Source organism: Hyperolius riggenbachi, chromosome 2, assembly GCF_040937935.1.
Source record: "Hyperolius riggenbachi isolate aHypRig1 chromosome 2, aHypRig1.pri, whole genome shotgun sequence".
Lineage (NCBI taxonomy): Eukaryota > Metazoa > Chordata > Amphibia > Anura > Hyperoliidae > Hyperolius > Hyperolius riggenbachi.
Window position 1 is genome coordinate 65,777,784 of NC_090647.1, and position 15,158 is coordinate 65,792,941.

At 44.4% G+C, this 15,158-nt stretch overlaps 1 protein-coding gene across 4 annotated transcripts in view; it reads left to right on the top strand.

Moving 5' to 3' along the window:
• YAP1 (Yes1 associated transcriptional regulator) overlaps nt 1-14,921 on the top strand; it is a 105,388-nt gene extending 90,467 nt beyond the window's left edge. For 2 of the 4 annotated variants that reach the window (XM_068266857.1, XM_068266855.1), the window contains 4 exons: nt 3,191-3,363; nt 10,664-10,794; nt 12,108-12,220; nt 13,225-14,921. In XM_068266857.1, coding sequence (XP_068122958.1) covers nt 3,191-3,363; nt 10,664-10,794; nt 12,108-12,220; nt 13,225-13,463 — 656 coding nt within the window. In that variant the 3' untranslated portion in view covers nt 13,464-14,921. Of the gene's footprint in view, nt 1-3,190; nt 3,376-10,663; nt 10,795-12,107; nt 12,221-13,224 lie in introns of all 4 variants that reach the window. The other 2 variants (XM_068266856.1, XM_068266854.1) reach the window with 1 other exon arrangement.
• Nucleotides 14,922-15,158: the final 237 nt, after the last annotated feature.

A 15,158-nucleotide genomic window follows, 5' to 3' on the forward strand; every position in this document is an offset into this window, starting at 1 on the left:
TGGGCTGTTTGCTGAGCTGGAGATTGCCAAGTTGAGCAGCTCGATGTTTACCTCCTGGCGTATAATCAGGTTTCTGATGTCATGATGACCTGCTGAAAATAAAAGTACTAGAGAAAAACTAGGCTAACCCACCTAAACAAACAAAGCATTGTTTGTTATGGGAATACTTCTTTCTCCGAGCTTTCTAAACGAGTGGGGGGGACGATGAAGGAACCTCTCTGATGTAGGACGATTGCTCAGGTCCTTTAACTTGAGGCCGCCATTGTCCACGCTCAGGCAATTGAGAGACTGATGAGTAGCTACTCTTTTTTCCGGAGAAGCTGAAGAAAAGGAGCTCTGTAAGATGAAACTACGGGTAGCTCATATGTATCTGCATTAAATGCCTTATGCATCCAGAAAAGTTCCCAAATATCCAGATTTCAACTTAAAGTGGGATGAAACTCCATATTAACTGAAAAAAAATCCTATAAAAAATTACATTTTTAGCTATCCTGTTGTTTTTAGTATTCACTGTCAGATTTAAGGGACATTTCTGTTGGTTTCCATCTTTGTTTCTCCGTGATTTGAAAAGTGATATCCCTTCTCCGCTTTTCAACCCAGCTCAGTGTTCATTTTCCCTCACTACTCCCTCAGCTTACTGTCCCTTCCACAGCAAACATCACATGGACAACCGGCTTATATCTTCAAAGGGTTGGGGGGCTGGGTTCTGCTACCTTCTGGTTGTAGTGTCCTTGTCTTATCTGAAATAGGAAGCTGCCTTTCTGTTACTTGCACGCTGAGAAAAGCTTGTCACTTTAGCGGAAAAAAAATACTTTCCACAATCCCGCTGGCTCTGTACAGTTCCTACAGTTAGGCAAAGACACCCAGACCAGGTAAAAAGAAACAAAAATGCATGACATATCTTTTACTCTACCTCTGTGTTGAGCATAAACTTGAACCGCCAGGTATTGTATTTTAGTTTGGGAGATTCCAGTCGTTTTAGTAATTACAAAAATAATGCTATAAGAAATGCCAGCTTTGTTGTTAACAAACCTGAAGCGAGAAAACTCTCTTTAGGGAAGAAACTTGCCTGTGTATAGGGAGGTTCTGGACCCCATAGAACCTTCCCGGTCCTCTCGGCCCTCTCGTTTCAGTGCTGTCCCGCATTCAAACTTCATAGACTTTGTGCAGGCTTCTTAAAGAGAACCAGAGATGAAGCAACCTCATGTATTTTACCTTATAAATCAGTGGGAACATGACAGTAAACCCCTAATCTGCTCTTTGTTACATTGTTCTCTGTTTAATTTGCCTGTTATCACCTCTAAGATAAGAATCCCGACTAAGCAGTCGGTCTGGCTTTGCTACAGAATAATTATAGCTGAGACTGTGTTCTTTGCTGTCTTCAAGTCCAAGCCTGCCCCCTGCTGGCTTTGCTCAGGAATCATTATAGCTGAGTCATTATAGCAAAGCCAGACTCAATGCTCAGTCCGGGATTCTTATCTCAGCTAGATAACAGACACTTTTAGCAGTGAGGATGGAACAGAGAGCATGGTAAATGTTTTCTCTAATGTTCCCACTGATTTCTATGGTAAAATACACAAGGGTGCTTCGTCTCTGGTTCACTTTAAAGAGAATCTGTACTCTGAAATTCTTACAATAAAAAGCATACCATTCTATTCATTATGTGCTCCTGGTCCCCTCTGTGCTGTTTCTGCCATTCTCTGCTGCAAACCTGGCTTGTAATTGCCAGTTTTAGGCAGTGTTTACAAACAAACTAACCAGCTTCTAATAGGCTCAGCTAAGCAGAGTGTGTTAGTCACACAGAGCCTGCAGGGGGTGTGTACAGCTTCTAGCTAATCACAAGCAGCCCTGCACATTCCAGTCTGACTGCCTCAGCCTGACTGTGCCGACTATAGAGAGAAGATTAGATCATATAACAGAGATAACACAGCTACTGTGCAATTAGGAAAAGCTGCAGTAAGCCAGACCACATTAGAAAAGGCATAGGAACTTATAGCATAGAAGAAATAAAGATAAACAATTTGTTACAGAGTCTCTTTAAGTACTCAGGTCCCTGATTACTTCCGAAAGCTAGCGGCTCTGTACTGCGCATGTGCGAGTCTGTGCTAGCACGTGCGCATTACGGACCAGAGTACTTCCGGAGCCAGCCTGAGAAGGGCAAAGATGTATTTAACCTGTAGGTTGGTTAGCTTTACCGGAGGGGACAGCGTTGGAAGGACACCGAGAGAAGACCACGAAGACTATCTACTATTCTTAGATAATTATCTAACTTTTTGTTAGATTTTTTTTTTACTTTAGGTTTAATTTGAGGCTTCTGTTTCAGCAATGGATGCATATAAATGGATATGCTAAAACATCACATTAAAGTGAGTCTGTCCATCTGTTTATGAAGTAAAACTTTGGCCTGAGTCTCGATTCTCCCAGCACCTTCCTGCCTCACTAAGCTGCTCCCAGTGGCCAAATGTCACAATTTCTTGTCATGTCATACTAGTTACAGGATTCTTGGGAAACGGTCTAGAGGCAGTTGGTCAATGGGAGTACCCTAGTAAGGGACGAAGGGGCAGGCACAGTTTTCTGCCCTAAATCGCAATCCGTAAACTGGTTTACTTTAGTGTCTAGTAGGAAGTGATCCCTGCCCTGCTGTGCAGGTGCATTCCTATATATCACTGGCTTTTCCATGCTCCTATTACAAAACAAAATCAAAAGTCTTGTGTGGTCACTGAACTGTTAATTTGGATTGCTTGTTAATATATTGAAACATAATCTAAGTAGCGGAGTTGAGTTACAGATGTCCACAACTTTTACGTGCAGGTAACACAAAATGGCTGCTACTGATTTGGTCTCTTTCCTATGTGAGCCGTATGCCACAGAATAAAAGCTCGGACTCTTGCCTTGCAGCTCTAGGGGTCCTCGCTCTTCCCAGCATTTACCAATCGGTTAAGAGCGCCTCAACTTTTAGCTACACTGATGTCATTGGACTGTGGACCGCGGAAGGGGCAGGACAGAGATCAAAGTCAGAATTCCAGGCCTATACTCAGTGCAGACCTGAGATCTCTGCAGCTCCCCTGGATGGATACATGTAAACTGATTTTGACATATTAGTCACTGCTGACGATGCATTGCTTTTTTAAATTGTCGTTTTTGGTTACAGAGTTCCCTTTTATAAATGTTGTTGCTTTTCCCTTTCCAGCTATGAACCAGCAGAGGCTGAGTCAGAGCGCACCAGTGAAAGCCCCCCCACCGCTGCCCCCACAGAGCCCACAAAGCAACGTCATGGGGGGAGGCGGCAATCAGATGAGACTTCAGCAGCTTCAGATGGAGAAAGAGCGCCTCCGACTCAAGCACCAAGAACTGCTTCGGCAGGTGAGGCCTCAGGTTAGAATCTGCCTTTTGTTACTTTCTACATGTGTGTCTGTCATCCTGTGTGTCATATGTCTAGTGTTGGGGGAGGGGGGATAGCTGTGGTGAGTAGACATTTTATCTCGGAAGGCAAGAATAAAAATCAGCGATGGGGTCTAACGCTTGCTAAGGCAGGGAACGCGCGTGTCCTAGCGGTTTTCCTCACAATTTCAGGGGTTTCGTCCCTCTGCGCTGGCTTCTGCGATTTATGTTATTCATATGCAATTTTCTGTGTTCCTCCACGATTTTCCCTTTAACCATTACCGGACTGCAGTAATTGAAATCCAAGCCCTGTTTGTGGCTGCCTATTCCTGTCAAGGTGTAGACCCGCTGCTACCACTAATCGTGCCGCTCTCCTGTCGCCGCAGGCCCTCACTCTGCCGTTGCTATGACAGCAGAGCTCTGTGAGGCGGTCAGGAGCCAATTTAATTGGCTCCTGACACCATGATCACGGTGATCCAATCTCGTTGCCAATCTTAAGTTTAAACACATCTCTTTTAACACAGTGCCCTAAATGTCCCCCTACAGCACGTCCCCTTGCCTTCCCGCTTTTCTTTACAATCAATCTGTGTACAGGCATGTCCTGCCTAGACCCACGCACTTTCACTCCCATTAAATCAATCGATGCTTTTTCGATCGAAACACACATAAGCAACCCTAGATTCTTGTAGAATTTATGTCAATTTTCCATCCTGTTTGATCGAGACCTCTGACAATATCTACTAAATTTTGTCATACCGGACCGATCGTTGACATGGTTTTGTGATCGATTCTCGATTCAACTGAATTATCCAATTGTCAGTTGGATAAAAAAATTGACAAGTGTATGTCCACCGTAAACCTTCTGAAAAAACATTTAAAGTGGACCTGAACTCTTGCACAGGTATGAAGGAAAACCTAGGGAAATGCACCCTGTATGTATTTAGAGAGTTAAGCCTGCCTAATTCCCCCTCATCTGTGATTGATCACAAGTGTAATTTGGTCTCTCAGCTGTGTCAGCTCAGGAAACTGCAGACCAGCTAATTTGTAAACACAGGATGTTAACCCTATGTCTGCTTCCATGAAAGCAGGAAGTAGAGACACTGCAGATTTATTGCAAGATTTCTATCCGCTGTAATAAAAAAAAAAAGTTTTTCTTGAAAGGTTATTAAAAAAAAACACAAAAATACACATTTTTAATAAAAAATAGAGATAAATATTTGTAAAAAAAAAACAAAACTAGGGGCGATTAGACCCCACCAACAGAGAGCTCTGTTGGTGGTGAGAAAAGGGGAGGGAATCACCTGTGTGCTGTGTTGTGCGGTCCTGCAGCTTGGCCTTAAAGCTGCAGTGGCCAATTATGCAAAACACAGCCTGGTCTTTAGGGGGGTTTAACACTGTGGTCCTCAAGTGGTTAAACAAGTGAAAGTTAGTAGCGATAGCTGATGATATCAAAGAGGGAGTTTTTTTTGTTTTGTTTTGCTTTGTTTTTTTTTTACAACTTAAAAACATAAAAACAATCCAGGGAAAAAACAGGAACAGTACTATAATATTCCTACAAGTTGATGAGTGCAGAAACTGCATACTTCATTGTGAATGTATAACATTGCTAAGAATATTTCTTTATGTTCTGCTAAATGGCTCACTTGCTTTTATAGACCAAAAATAAACTCTTCCGGTTTAACAAGTTTCTGTCAGTCAAGTGTTCACGGTAACTTTCAAGTCAACTTTCTGCACAAAAACAGCTTAGTGTTCTGAAAGTTGTCTTTGTGTCTTGGCTGCTGCTGCATGTAGTCTGTTGTATTGAGGTCACTGGAGCACCACAAGACAAAATCTTTTCCATAGTCTCCAATTAAATATTTTTGTTCCTTCAAATCTCTATTTAAGGGGTTCTGTGGTATCCTAAAAATCAAACAAGCTGACACTTACCTGGAGCTTCTTTCCCCCCCCTGCAGCTGTCAAGTCCCGCACCGTCCTCCGATCACTCTTTCCCCGCTGCCGGTCCTGGATTAATATTCGTCTAAACAGACAAGTAATGCTCACTCCCACTTGAGTCATCGCGAGCTTACTGCACAGGCACAGTACGAAGTTTTCTTATACTGCACTTGCGCAGTAAACTTCAGATGACACGCACGGGAGCAAGCGCGCGGCCGCACAGCAGCAGTGTAATCACTCGCATGATTACACCGGGACCGGCAGCGGGGAACGAGTGATCGGAGGAGGACGGCGCAGGATATTACCGCTGCAGGGGGCCGATAGAAGCCCCAGGTAAGTGTCAGCTTGTTTGATTCTTAGGATACCACAGAACCCCTTTAAAGGAAACCTGTGACTGGGGGGAAAAAAAAAGCATTTATATGTACCTGGGGCTTCCTTCAGGCTTTTGGCTTCCTCGCTGTCCACCCGGGCCACCTCGATCTTCCACTGGTCATCCAGATTTCTCTTCCAATCACCACCTGTCACCACGTATTGCGTGTGTGCGGCTCATCCCCACCCCCCTTGCCTGGAGCACCCTATGCTTGCACAGTAGAACTCTCCCAGCGATGGCAGCACAATGGGTGTGTGTGTGCACGGCCATGCTGCACAGTAAGTGACCAACTGGCAGCGACTGGAAGATTTAGTCGGACAGCTAGCAGAGGATCAAGGCAGCCCTAGAGGATGGCGAGGGCGCAAACGGCCTGAAGGGCAGGAGGAAGCCCTGGGTATGTATTAATTCTTTCCCTTTTTTTGTTTGTCCCAGGAACACAACGTCCAAGCTATTCATACCGTAGGATTTCCTGTGAGCCCACAAATATTGTAATTTAAAACAAATCTGTTAACTCAATCTGGATGCACGGATACATCCCGTTTGAGCCTCATGAACACAAACCGGACATACCGGTACGTCCTGTCAATCAGTGGCGAGGTTGATCACTGTTGATCATCGGGGATTAGTGAACGGGAACGTGTTTCCCTGAGCCAGTGAAAGTGCCTTGGAATAAATGAACTGGACTTTAATTAGAAGTCGTGTTCATTCATAAAAACTAAGTAAACAGTGGTGTGAAAAAATCAGACTTCCTGGTAACCCATGATAGTGTATAACGTCATCTTGTGGGCAAAAATAAAAATGTAAATAAAAGTAAATAAAAATCCTTTAAGAAAAAAAAGACTTATTAACCTCTCCTGCGTCCCCCACCACACCTGCACCACCCATGTTACACATCACACCCACATGTCCGATTAGACTTTCAATTGATAAACTTCCCAAAGTCGAAGATTAATTGATCGAATATGTTGGAGCAATATATATTTTATATTATATATATATATATATATATATATATATATATATATTTATATTAGTTAGCTTTAGTCCATTGTTAGGGCTGGGAAGGACAGCTGTTATACCAAACTGTAGGGGCTTTTTTACAAAGATTCTACAGGCAGTAGACCATCAGACCATTGACGAGAAACTAATTGCTAGCAGATGGTTAAGATGCCCATACTTCACTCAATTCTCCTGCTCAACTGTTCGAATCTATCATTTTATCAGATCGGGGAGAATCGATTGTTCCATGGTGCTAAATCGATGGAAAGTGACCAACATCTGGTCTAGTTGATCAATTTACTCGATCAGACAGGATGGAAAGAATTGGTAGATCGTAAAGGAATCGGATACTGTTCACAATTTTGATCGACACAGAATAATTTTTTGGTTTCAGAGCATGGAGGCACAACATCGATCAGCTTGATTAGTGAAGGAGGATCTCACTTTAGTGTGTGGCGCCACTAGTCTATTGACTTTCGATTGTCCCCTCTGTTGTTGTAATTCACTTGTTGGGAAATCAAATTCTTCATGGGCACCTTAAATGAATATCGAGGTGAAAATAAACTCATGAGATAAACAATTATTTATCCTCCTCCTGAAAACGACTTTTTTAGAGATTCCAGTTTTTGGGGTTTTTTTTATATTTAAATCTACTTTTTAAGATTTTACTGTTCCCTTGTCTCTGCTCAATGACACCTTCATTGACAAATGCCAGAGCTAAAATCCATGAACCACTGACCTTCTTTATTTCATCCCTACTCTGAAAAGCTGTTCTCTTCAGGAAAGAGTTTCATGGCTTTAATTCCCTATCAGTTAGGGTTACGCTATAGTCCGACCAGATCTCGACTGGACAGAAACTGTCACTTGCATAGCTGAATATTAACTCTTTCAGGCAGAGAAAGGAAAAAAAGGAACACAGCCCTAGTTATTTGTGTGCTTGGCACTGTACATACTCATGTCTATCTCATCATGTCACCTCGGTATTCCTTTAAGAGTTTATGATTTCCTCAGCTTTATATTTTTTTACACCCAAAGTTCCACCCTAAGGTCTGTGCAGATTTTTTTTCTTTTTTTGGTTTAATTTACATAGTATAAAAAATAGACAGTAAAAGGAGATATCTGCTGATAGCTAGTGGCAGCCCCCTGCTTTGGATCGGTTCCCTGTGTGCCAATCACCAGCTTGTGACGCACACACTGCTGGCAGTCGCTGAATAACAAGCGGAGTTGTAGCTGGGCATCCAGTGCTGAGGACCACCCGGTCTACATGCCGCCCTGCTGAGAAGAGACACTTCCACACTGTGCTGTGCTACAATGGAGGTGTAGTGGCCAGGAAGTTGACAGCTATGTTTTTGGCTAGATCACTTATCATTCTACTGAATGCATATGCTGGGAGGCTCAGGCTTTCCCTTAAACATAAGAAAATCATTGCTACCAGCATTAAAAGCGTAAACAAGGCATGTGGCTTATGCAGATGAAATGGTTTCGTTTCTCCTCGTTCCTGAAGCTTATCCTCAAAACGGACAGCCTGGATAATGCAAGCTTAGCGATTTCTGGCTTGTGTGGCGCGTATATCTATGTGCTGCTGGTGCACCAATGCCATGCTGGTGGTGTTTGGTAATCACTCTTCCCATTGTCTTTCTTGGTGGCCCTGATTAGCAGCTTTAAAGGACAACCCCGGGGAAACATCTTGAAACATACCATGCAGGAAAAGCAGTGTTGATACCGCTGCTCTACAATGGCTGCGTTTGAGGATGAACCTTAACGTCTTTGTGAGGTGGATCCTCTATCATAAGCTGGAAATTGCCTACAATGCTCATCAGATATAGCCAATGGCACCCTACCTGAACAGTTAGGAAGAGGATGGGATACTGTGGTTCTGTCATATATTGCCACTAGCTTTCCCTAAGGAACCAGGCGGATCAACTTTGCAGAGCGATGGGCGATTTCTTTGTGCTTCTACTTGCGCATGCTTAAAGCTGCTTACCTTTCCCTGCTGTGGCTTTGCTGCTTACCTTTCCCTGCTGCTGGTGGTGTTTGGTAATCACTCTTCCCATTGTCTTTCTTGGTGGCCCTGATTAGCAGCTTTAAAGGACAACCCCGGGGAAACATCTTGAAACATACCATGCAGGAAAAGCAGTGTTGATACCGCTGCTCTACAATGGCTGCGTTTGAGGATGAACCTTAACGTCTTTGTGAGGTGGATCCTCTATCATAAGCTGGAAATTGCCTACAATGCTCATCAGATATAGCCAATGGCACCCTACCTGAACAGTTAGGAAGAGGATGGGATACTGTGGTTCTGTCATATATTGCCACTAGCTTTCCCTAAGGAACCAGGCGGATCAACTTTGCAGAGCGATGGGCGATTTCTTTGTGCTTCTACTTGCGCATGCTTAAAGCTGCTTACCTTTCCCTGCTGTGGCTTTGCTGCTTACCTTTCCCTGCTGCGGCCTTGCTGCTTTCTATTCCCTGCCGCGGCCTTGCTGCCTACCATTCCCTGCCGCGGCCTTGCTGCCTACCATTCCCTGCCGCGGCCTTGCTGCCTACCATTCCCTGCCGCGGCCTTGCTGCCTACCATTCCCTGCCGCGGCCTTGCTGCCTACCATTCCCTGCCGCGGCCTTGCTGCCTACCATTCCCTGCCGCGGCCTTGCTGCCTACCATTCCCTGCCGCGGCCTTGCTGCCTACCATTCCCTGCCGCGGCCTTGCTGCCTACCATTCCCTGCCGCGGCCTTGCTGCCTACCATTCCCTGCCGCGGCCTTGCTGCCTACCATTCCCTGCCGCGGCCTTGCTGCCTACCATTCCCTGCCGCGGCCTTGCTGCCTACCATTCCCTGCCGCGGCCTTGCTGCCTACCATTCCCTGCCGCGGCCTTGCTGCCTACCATTCCCTGCCGCGGCCTTGCTGCCTACCATTCCCTGCCGCGGCCTTGCTGCTTTCTATTCCCTGCCGCGGCCTTGCTGCCTACCATTCCCTGCCGCGGCCTTGCTGCCTACCTGTCCCTGCCGCGGCCTTGCTGCCTACCTTTCCCTGCCGCGGCCTTGCTGCCTACCTTTCCCTGCCGCGGCCTTGCTGCCTACCTTTCCCTGCCGCGGCCTTGCTGCCTACCTTTCCCTGCCGCGGCCTTGCTGCCTACCTTTCCCTGCCGCGGCCTTGCTGCCTACCTTTCCCTGCCGCGGCCTTGCTGCCTACCTTTCCCTGCCGCGGCCTTGCTGCCTACCTTTCCCTGCCGCGGCCTTGCTGCCTACCTTTCCCTGCCGCGGCCTTGCTGCCTACCTTTCCCTGCCGCGGCCTTGCTGCCTACCTTTCCCTGCTGCGGCCTTGCTGCCTACCTTTCCCTGCCGCGGCCTTGCTGCCTACCTTTCCCTGCCGCGGCCTTGCTGCCTACCTTTCCCTGCCGCGGCCTTGCTGCCTACCTTTCCCTGCCGCGGCCTTGCTGCCTACCTTTCCCTGCCGCGGCCTTGCTGCCTACCATTTCCTGCCGCGGCCTTGCTGCCTACCATTCCCTGCCGCGGCCTTGCTGCCTACCATTCCCTGCCGCGGCCTTGCTGCCTACCATTCCCTGCTGCAGCCTTAGTTACCTTTTTGCCCGCTTGTCCTGGGTGATGACTCTATCAGGCACAGCATCCAGCGAGTCAACCTAAAGTGCCTGGTTTTTGAAAGCATCTTCATCCTACACTCTTTCAACGCAGGGGGGAGGTGTGCTAACTTCGGAGACGGGGCCAGTGGGGCTTTGCACAAATAAAATATCCAGAGTAGCATATCTTGAAGTTTCATCTCCATATAAGACATTACAGCAGCTCCATGGTTGCCAGATCACAAAAGATGTGCTTTATGGAGTTATTTTCAGGAAAATGTGAAGCTATGTAAATATTCTAAGCGGTAGCACTTTAGCAAAGTCTTTCAGTTAGCCTGGGTTTGGGTATATGTTTATAATGTCTCTGTTGGATTTAATAGTACACAGGTTTCTATGTCTCTGCAGGAACTAGCTCTTCGTAGTCAGATTCCAACCATGGAGCAAGATGGTGGAAGTCAGAACCCTGTGTGCTCATCGGGAATAACTCAGGAGCTTCGAACAATGACCATGAACAGCTCCGATCCTTTCCTCAACAGGTATGTAACCAGATGGCAGTTTTTCCCTGTTTTATTTGCATTCATTTCCCTGGAGAAATTGTTTGAGCACCTGGGGATGATGATTAGGCCCGGTACACAACTCTAGTTTTGATTGGCCAATTTTACCACTTCCATGTAGTATGAGAGCTTGCCTACACAATCTGTTCTTAGTATTCAAAATCGGTTCGACCTCATACCACATGGTGGTAAAAAATCAGTCAATTATTGGCCACTCAGAATTGGATATGTGTACCAGGCTTTAATGTAAAGCAGGGTATAGCTATGACACTTTATTCTGCAGTTGGTAGATAGATGACAAAGTTGTAGAAGCACCCAAAGGGCAACGTAAATATAATTATGAGATCCTAGTGATCAGGAGCCAATCAAAATTGCTCCTCACTCATTCCAGAAGGTGCCAGGGGTCAAAGTACACAAGAATGCTGGAGTAAAATTCTGCAATGTGTCAGAAACTCGCATTCATAGACAGCACATAGATTTTAATATGCATGGTCCTGAAGTGGTATAAGGAGCTTTTAATTACTTTTGAGTAGTGCTTACCCTTTTGCATGGATAGTAGAGAGGTGAGGCTTGAGAATGGGCCTGAGAACTCCTGATCTAGACAGGCCTAACCCGAGATGTGACCCCTGGCCTTCTCCGGTCTTCAGTATCACCTTGAGCGCTGGTACCACATGACCCTGGACACAGATTTTATCAGAAAAGGATCAATCAAGAGGTTGATCTGGCCATACATCAAGTGATCTATTTCCAGCTTTAGGCTAGACAACTAAATTGACCTTAAGGTGGCCACTAACGGTCCAATTTCTAGCGAAAAATCGTTCAAGCGATCAAAAATTCTGATCGGATTGGTTGTAAATAATCTCTGTTGATGGGCACAATCGATTACAAAAATAGTCGTCCGATTGGATTTTGGTCAAACCAAAACTTGGATTTTCTAGTTGGTTGTGATAGATAGGAAGCAAAGATTGGTTCGTTGATGGTGTAGTGAACAATTTTTCTTCCGATCAGAATTTTCTGATCGTTCAAACGATTTTTCGCTAGAAATTGGATCGTTAGTGGCCACCTTTAGGTTATGGTACTGACATTAGTCTGTGACTGTGGTAGGAGCAATAGATTGTAAGCCTGTCCGAGTGCTGGCTAGTGACAATTTTTCGGTGTACTTTGTGAAGCGTGGCAGAGAATGTGTCGGCGGTATGTAAATAGTCTCAACACTCCACATGCTCCAGTGTTGTCTTGTGCATTGCAGAAGAAAGTTCTTGTGTATTCTTGGCTTACATTTTCTTCTTCCTTTGCAGCGGCACGTATCACTCCAGAGATGAAAGCACGGACAGCGGATTAAGTATGAGTAGTTACAGTGTACCCAGGACTCCTGACGACTTCCTTAACAGTGTTGACGAGATGGACACAGGTCAGTTGACATACTGCATGGAAGTGTATGTAAATGTTTCCGCCTATTGTGCTGAACCTCTAGTACGATAAAGCATGAATACGATAGAGCTTCTCTGTTTAATAAGATTCTGGTCTTTACTAGGGTTGCCGCAGTCTACCGGTCTATCGTAGCGGCATCCTGGCCGCCCTCTTTCCCCAACCCTGCTCAGTCCGGCATAGTGGGCAGCGGCAGTATTTCAGTCTGCAGAGCAGCGTGAACTCGGCACTGACCACAGGAGTGGTGTGTCCCTGCCTGCTAGCGTGCGTTTACAGGCACCTATGCCTGGCTAGCCTATATTGGGGCACCTATGCCTGGCTAACCTATACTGGGGCACCTATGCCTGGCTAACCTATACTGGGGCACCTATGCCTGGCTAACCTATACTTGGGGGTACCTATGCCTGGATAACCTATATTGGGGCATCTATGTCTGGCTACCTATACTAGGGGCACCTATGCCTGGCTCAATACATTTTTGGTTAGTTATTTAAACAAACATGGTTCAGGACAGATACCCGATCTGGGATGGTGATACTTATTAGCTAATTCATGTTCCTCATGTCCCTTTTCCATTCCCCTTTTTTTTTCACCTATGCCTGGCTACTCATACCCGGGGGCACCTATGCCTGGCTTCCTATACTGGGGGCACCTATGCCTGGCTTCCTATACTGGGGGCACCTATGCCTGGCTATCTATACTGGGGACACCTATGCCTGGCTATCTATACTGGGGACACCTATGCCTGGCTATCTATACTGGGGACACCTATGCCTGGCTATCTATACTGGGGACACCTATGCCTGGCTATTTATACTGGGGCACCTATGCCTTGCTACTTATACTGGGGGCACCTATGCCTGTGTAATACCGTTATACCGCGGTATTTTTGGAGACGGCTTTGGTACCTTGAATATTTCGTACCGTTGCAATCCTACACTTTATTGTTCCATATAGTATTTGACCTACTCTTCTTTAAATCCACAGGTGAAGCTATCAACCAAAGTAGTATGCCCTCCCAACTTAACCGATTCCCTGACTATTTGGAAGCACTTCCAGGGACAAATGTGGACCTTGGTACTTTAGAGGGCGAGGCAATGAACGTCGAAGGTGAAGAACTAATGCCAAGCCTGCAGGAAGCTTTGAGCTCTGACATCCTAAACGACATGGAGTCTGTTCTGGCCGGCACCAAACTGGATAAAGAGAGCTTCCTCACATGGTTATAGGACATTCTAGAAGTTTCCTCATCTTACAAAAGAAGCTTCTAGCTCCTGAAGAGTGCCTAGAACCTTCAAAGCTGAACACTTGCTATGTGGCGGACTTTGGTGTTCCAGATGAACAAACTTTTAAAGACTTTTATCTCATTTTAGTATTTTTGTTTTCTTCACTCATTGCTGCTTTTATTGCTGACACATTTTTTTTTCACCATTGAGAGCCTAAGGTATCAACAATATTTTCAATGTCATAGCTGCCTCTTCAAGTTTTTTTTTTTTTTCCATTTTTTACGTCAGGAGATTTGGAACGGTTAAGCAACGCTTTAAACCATTGGCTATTCCAGTTTCCCACGAGTCAGATGTAAATATACTGCAGTATACTTTGTTTACCCCCCTCCTTTTTATACCCTCACCAAGGACAACATCCCCTCCTACTGTCTACCATACACTAGTATATTATATTTTTATTCTTTTTACTTTCAAGTCATCTGTCTCTGTGACAGATGCTCTGGCAATAAGGTTTAACCGGACCCTTTTTTAAGATTATTCCATGAATTGATTTTATTTTTATTTTATTTTTTTGTTTCTATTTTCAAAAGAACAATCAGATGCGGCAGATGCAAGATGGGATTGAGAAGTTTGTATTTAATGAGATCTCGTGAGTTGCTCTCGTGAGAGTATGGTTTAAAATATGTGCAGTCTTTTTATTGGGTCAGTGCAAGATGGTGTAGAAGAAATATGGAGTGTATTATGTACGTAGATCGTTGTCTTAGAATCTCTCTTTTTTATTTTCAGTGTTGACGGGATAGAGGAGGTGCGATTATAGTGCCAATATTTGCTCTTGGAAGTCTGGAATTGTTTTTATACTGTATGTGAGGTTTAGGGGGAAGTCAGGATAATTTTAGAATGTGGTATTATTAGCGGCAAATAGAATTAAGTATGATATAACGAACAAATCATTCCACCTACCTCTTGTCTGTATTTTTTTTTTTTTATTCCAAACGTGCCTTTAACACTAATTTCGAAGCTATAGTATATACTGTTGTTTGTATCGAGGGCTTATTGTATTTTTGTATTATCTTATCACCAGCCATTTGACAAACTGGGTTTTTAATCAGAAAAAAAGGTTATTTTTGGCCCTGAGAATTAAGACTATATAAATATATATAAATGCTTTATGAAATGAAGCAGTGACTGTCTTGGCATGTCTTTTAGATTTTTCTCTTTTTATTTTTTTTGTTTTGTTTTCAATTTTAATCGGTTTGAACCTTGAGAGGAGTGTTATTGCAATTGGACGGTCACCTTACCCATTTTTGTACATTAATATTAAATAATCATGTCTTACTGTACACGTAATTGTTTTTTTATTAGAAAATTAAACAATAGCTAATTGTATGTGTTGTCTTTGATTTTCAGATATTTACGTGATGAGATGTTTAGGTAGTTAAAATTAAAAACCTTTTCCAAAAAGTTTGTGAAAAGTTGGATTGTGATTCTTGTTTTTTATTTAACTGTTTAAAGGAATTTATTTTTGGTTTTCATATATATTTTTTTTAATTTGTTTTTCTACCAAAAGTAGATTGTTAAATTTGTTTTGTTTTGCCTGGTTTACCTGGAAGTTACTCAGTTTGAAAATATGTTTTAACCACTTCACCACTGAGGGGTTTTACCCCTTGAGCACCAGAGCAATTTTCACCTTTCAGCGCT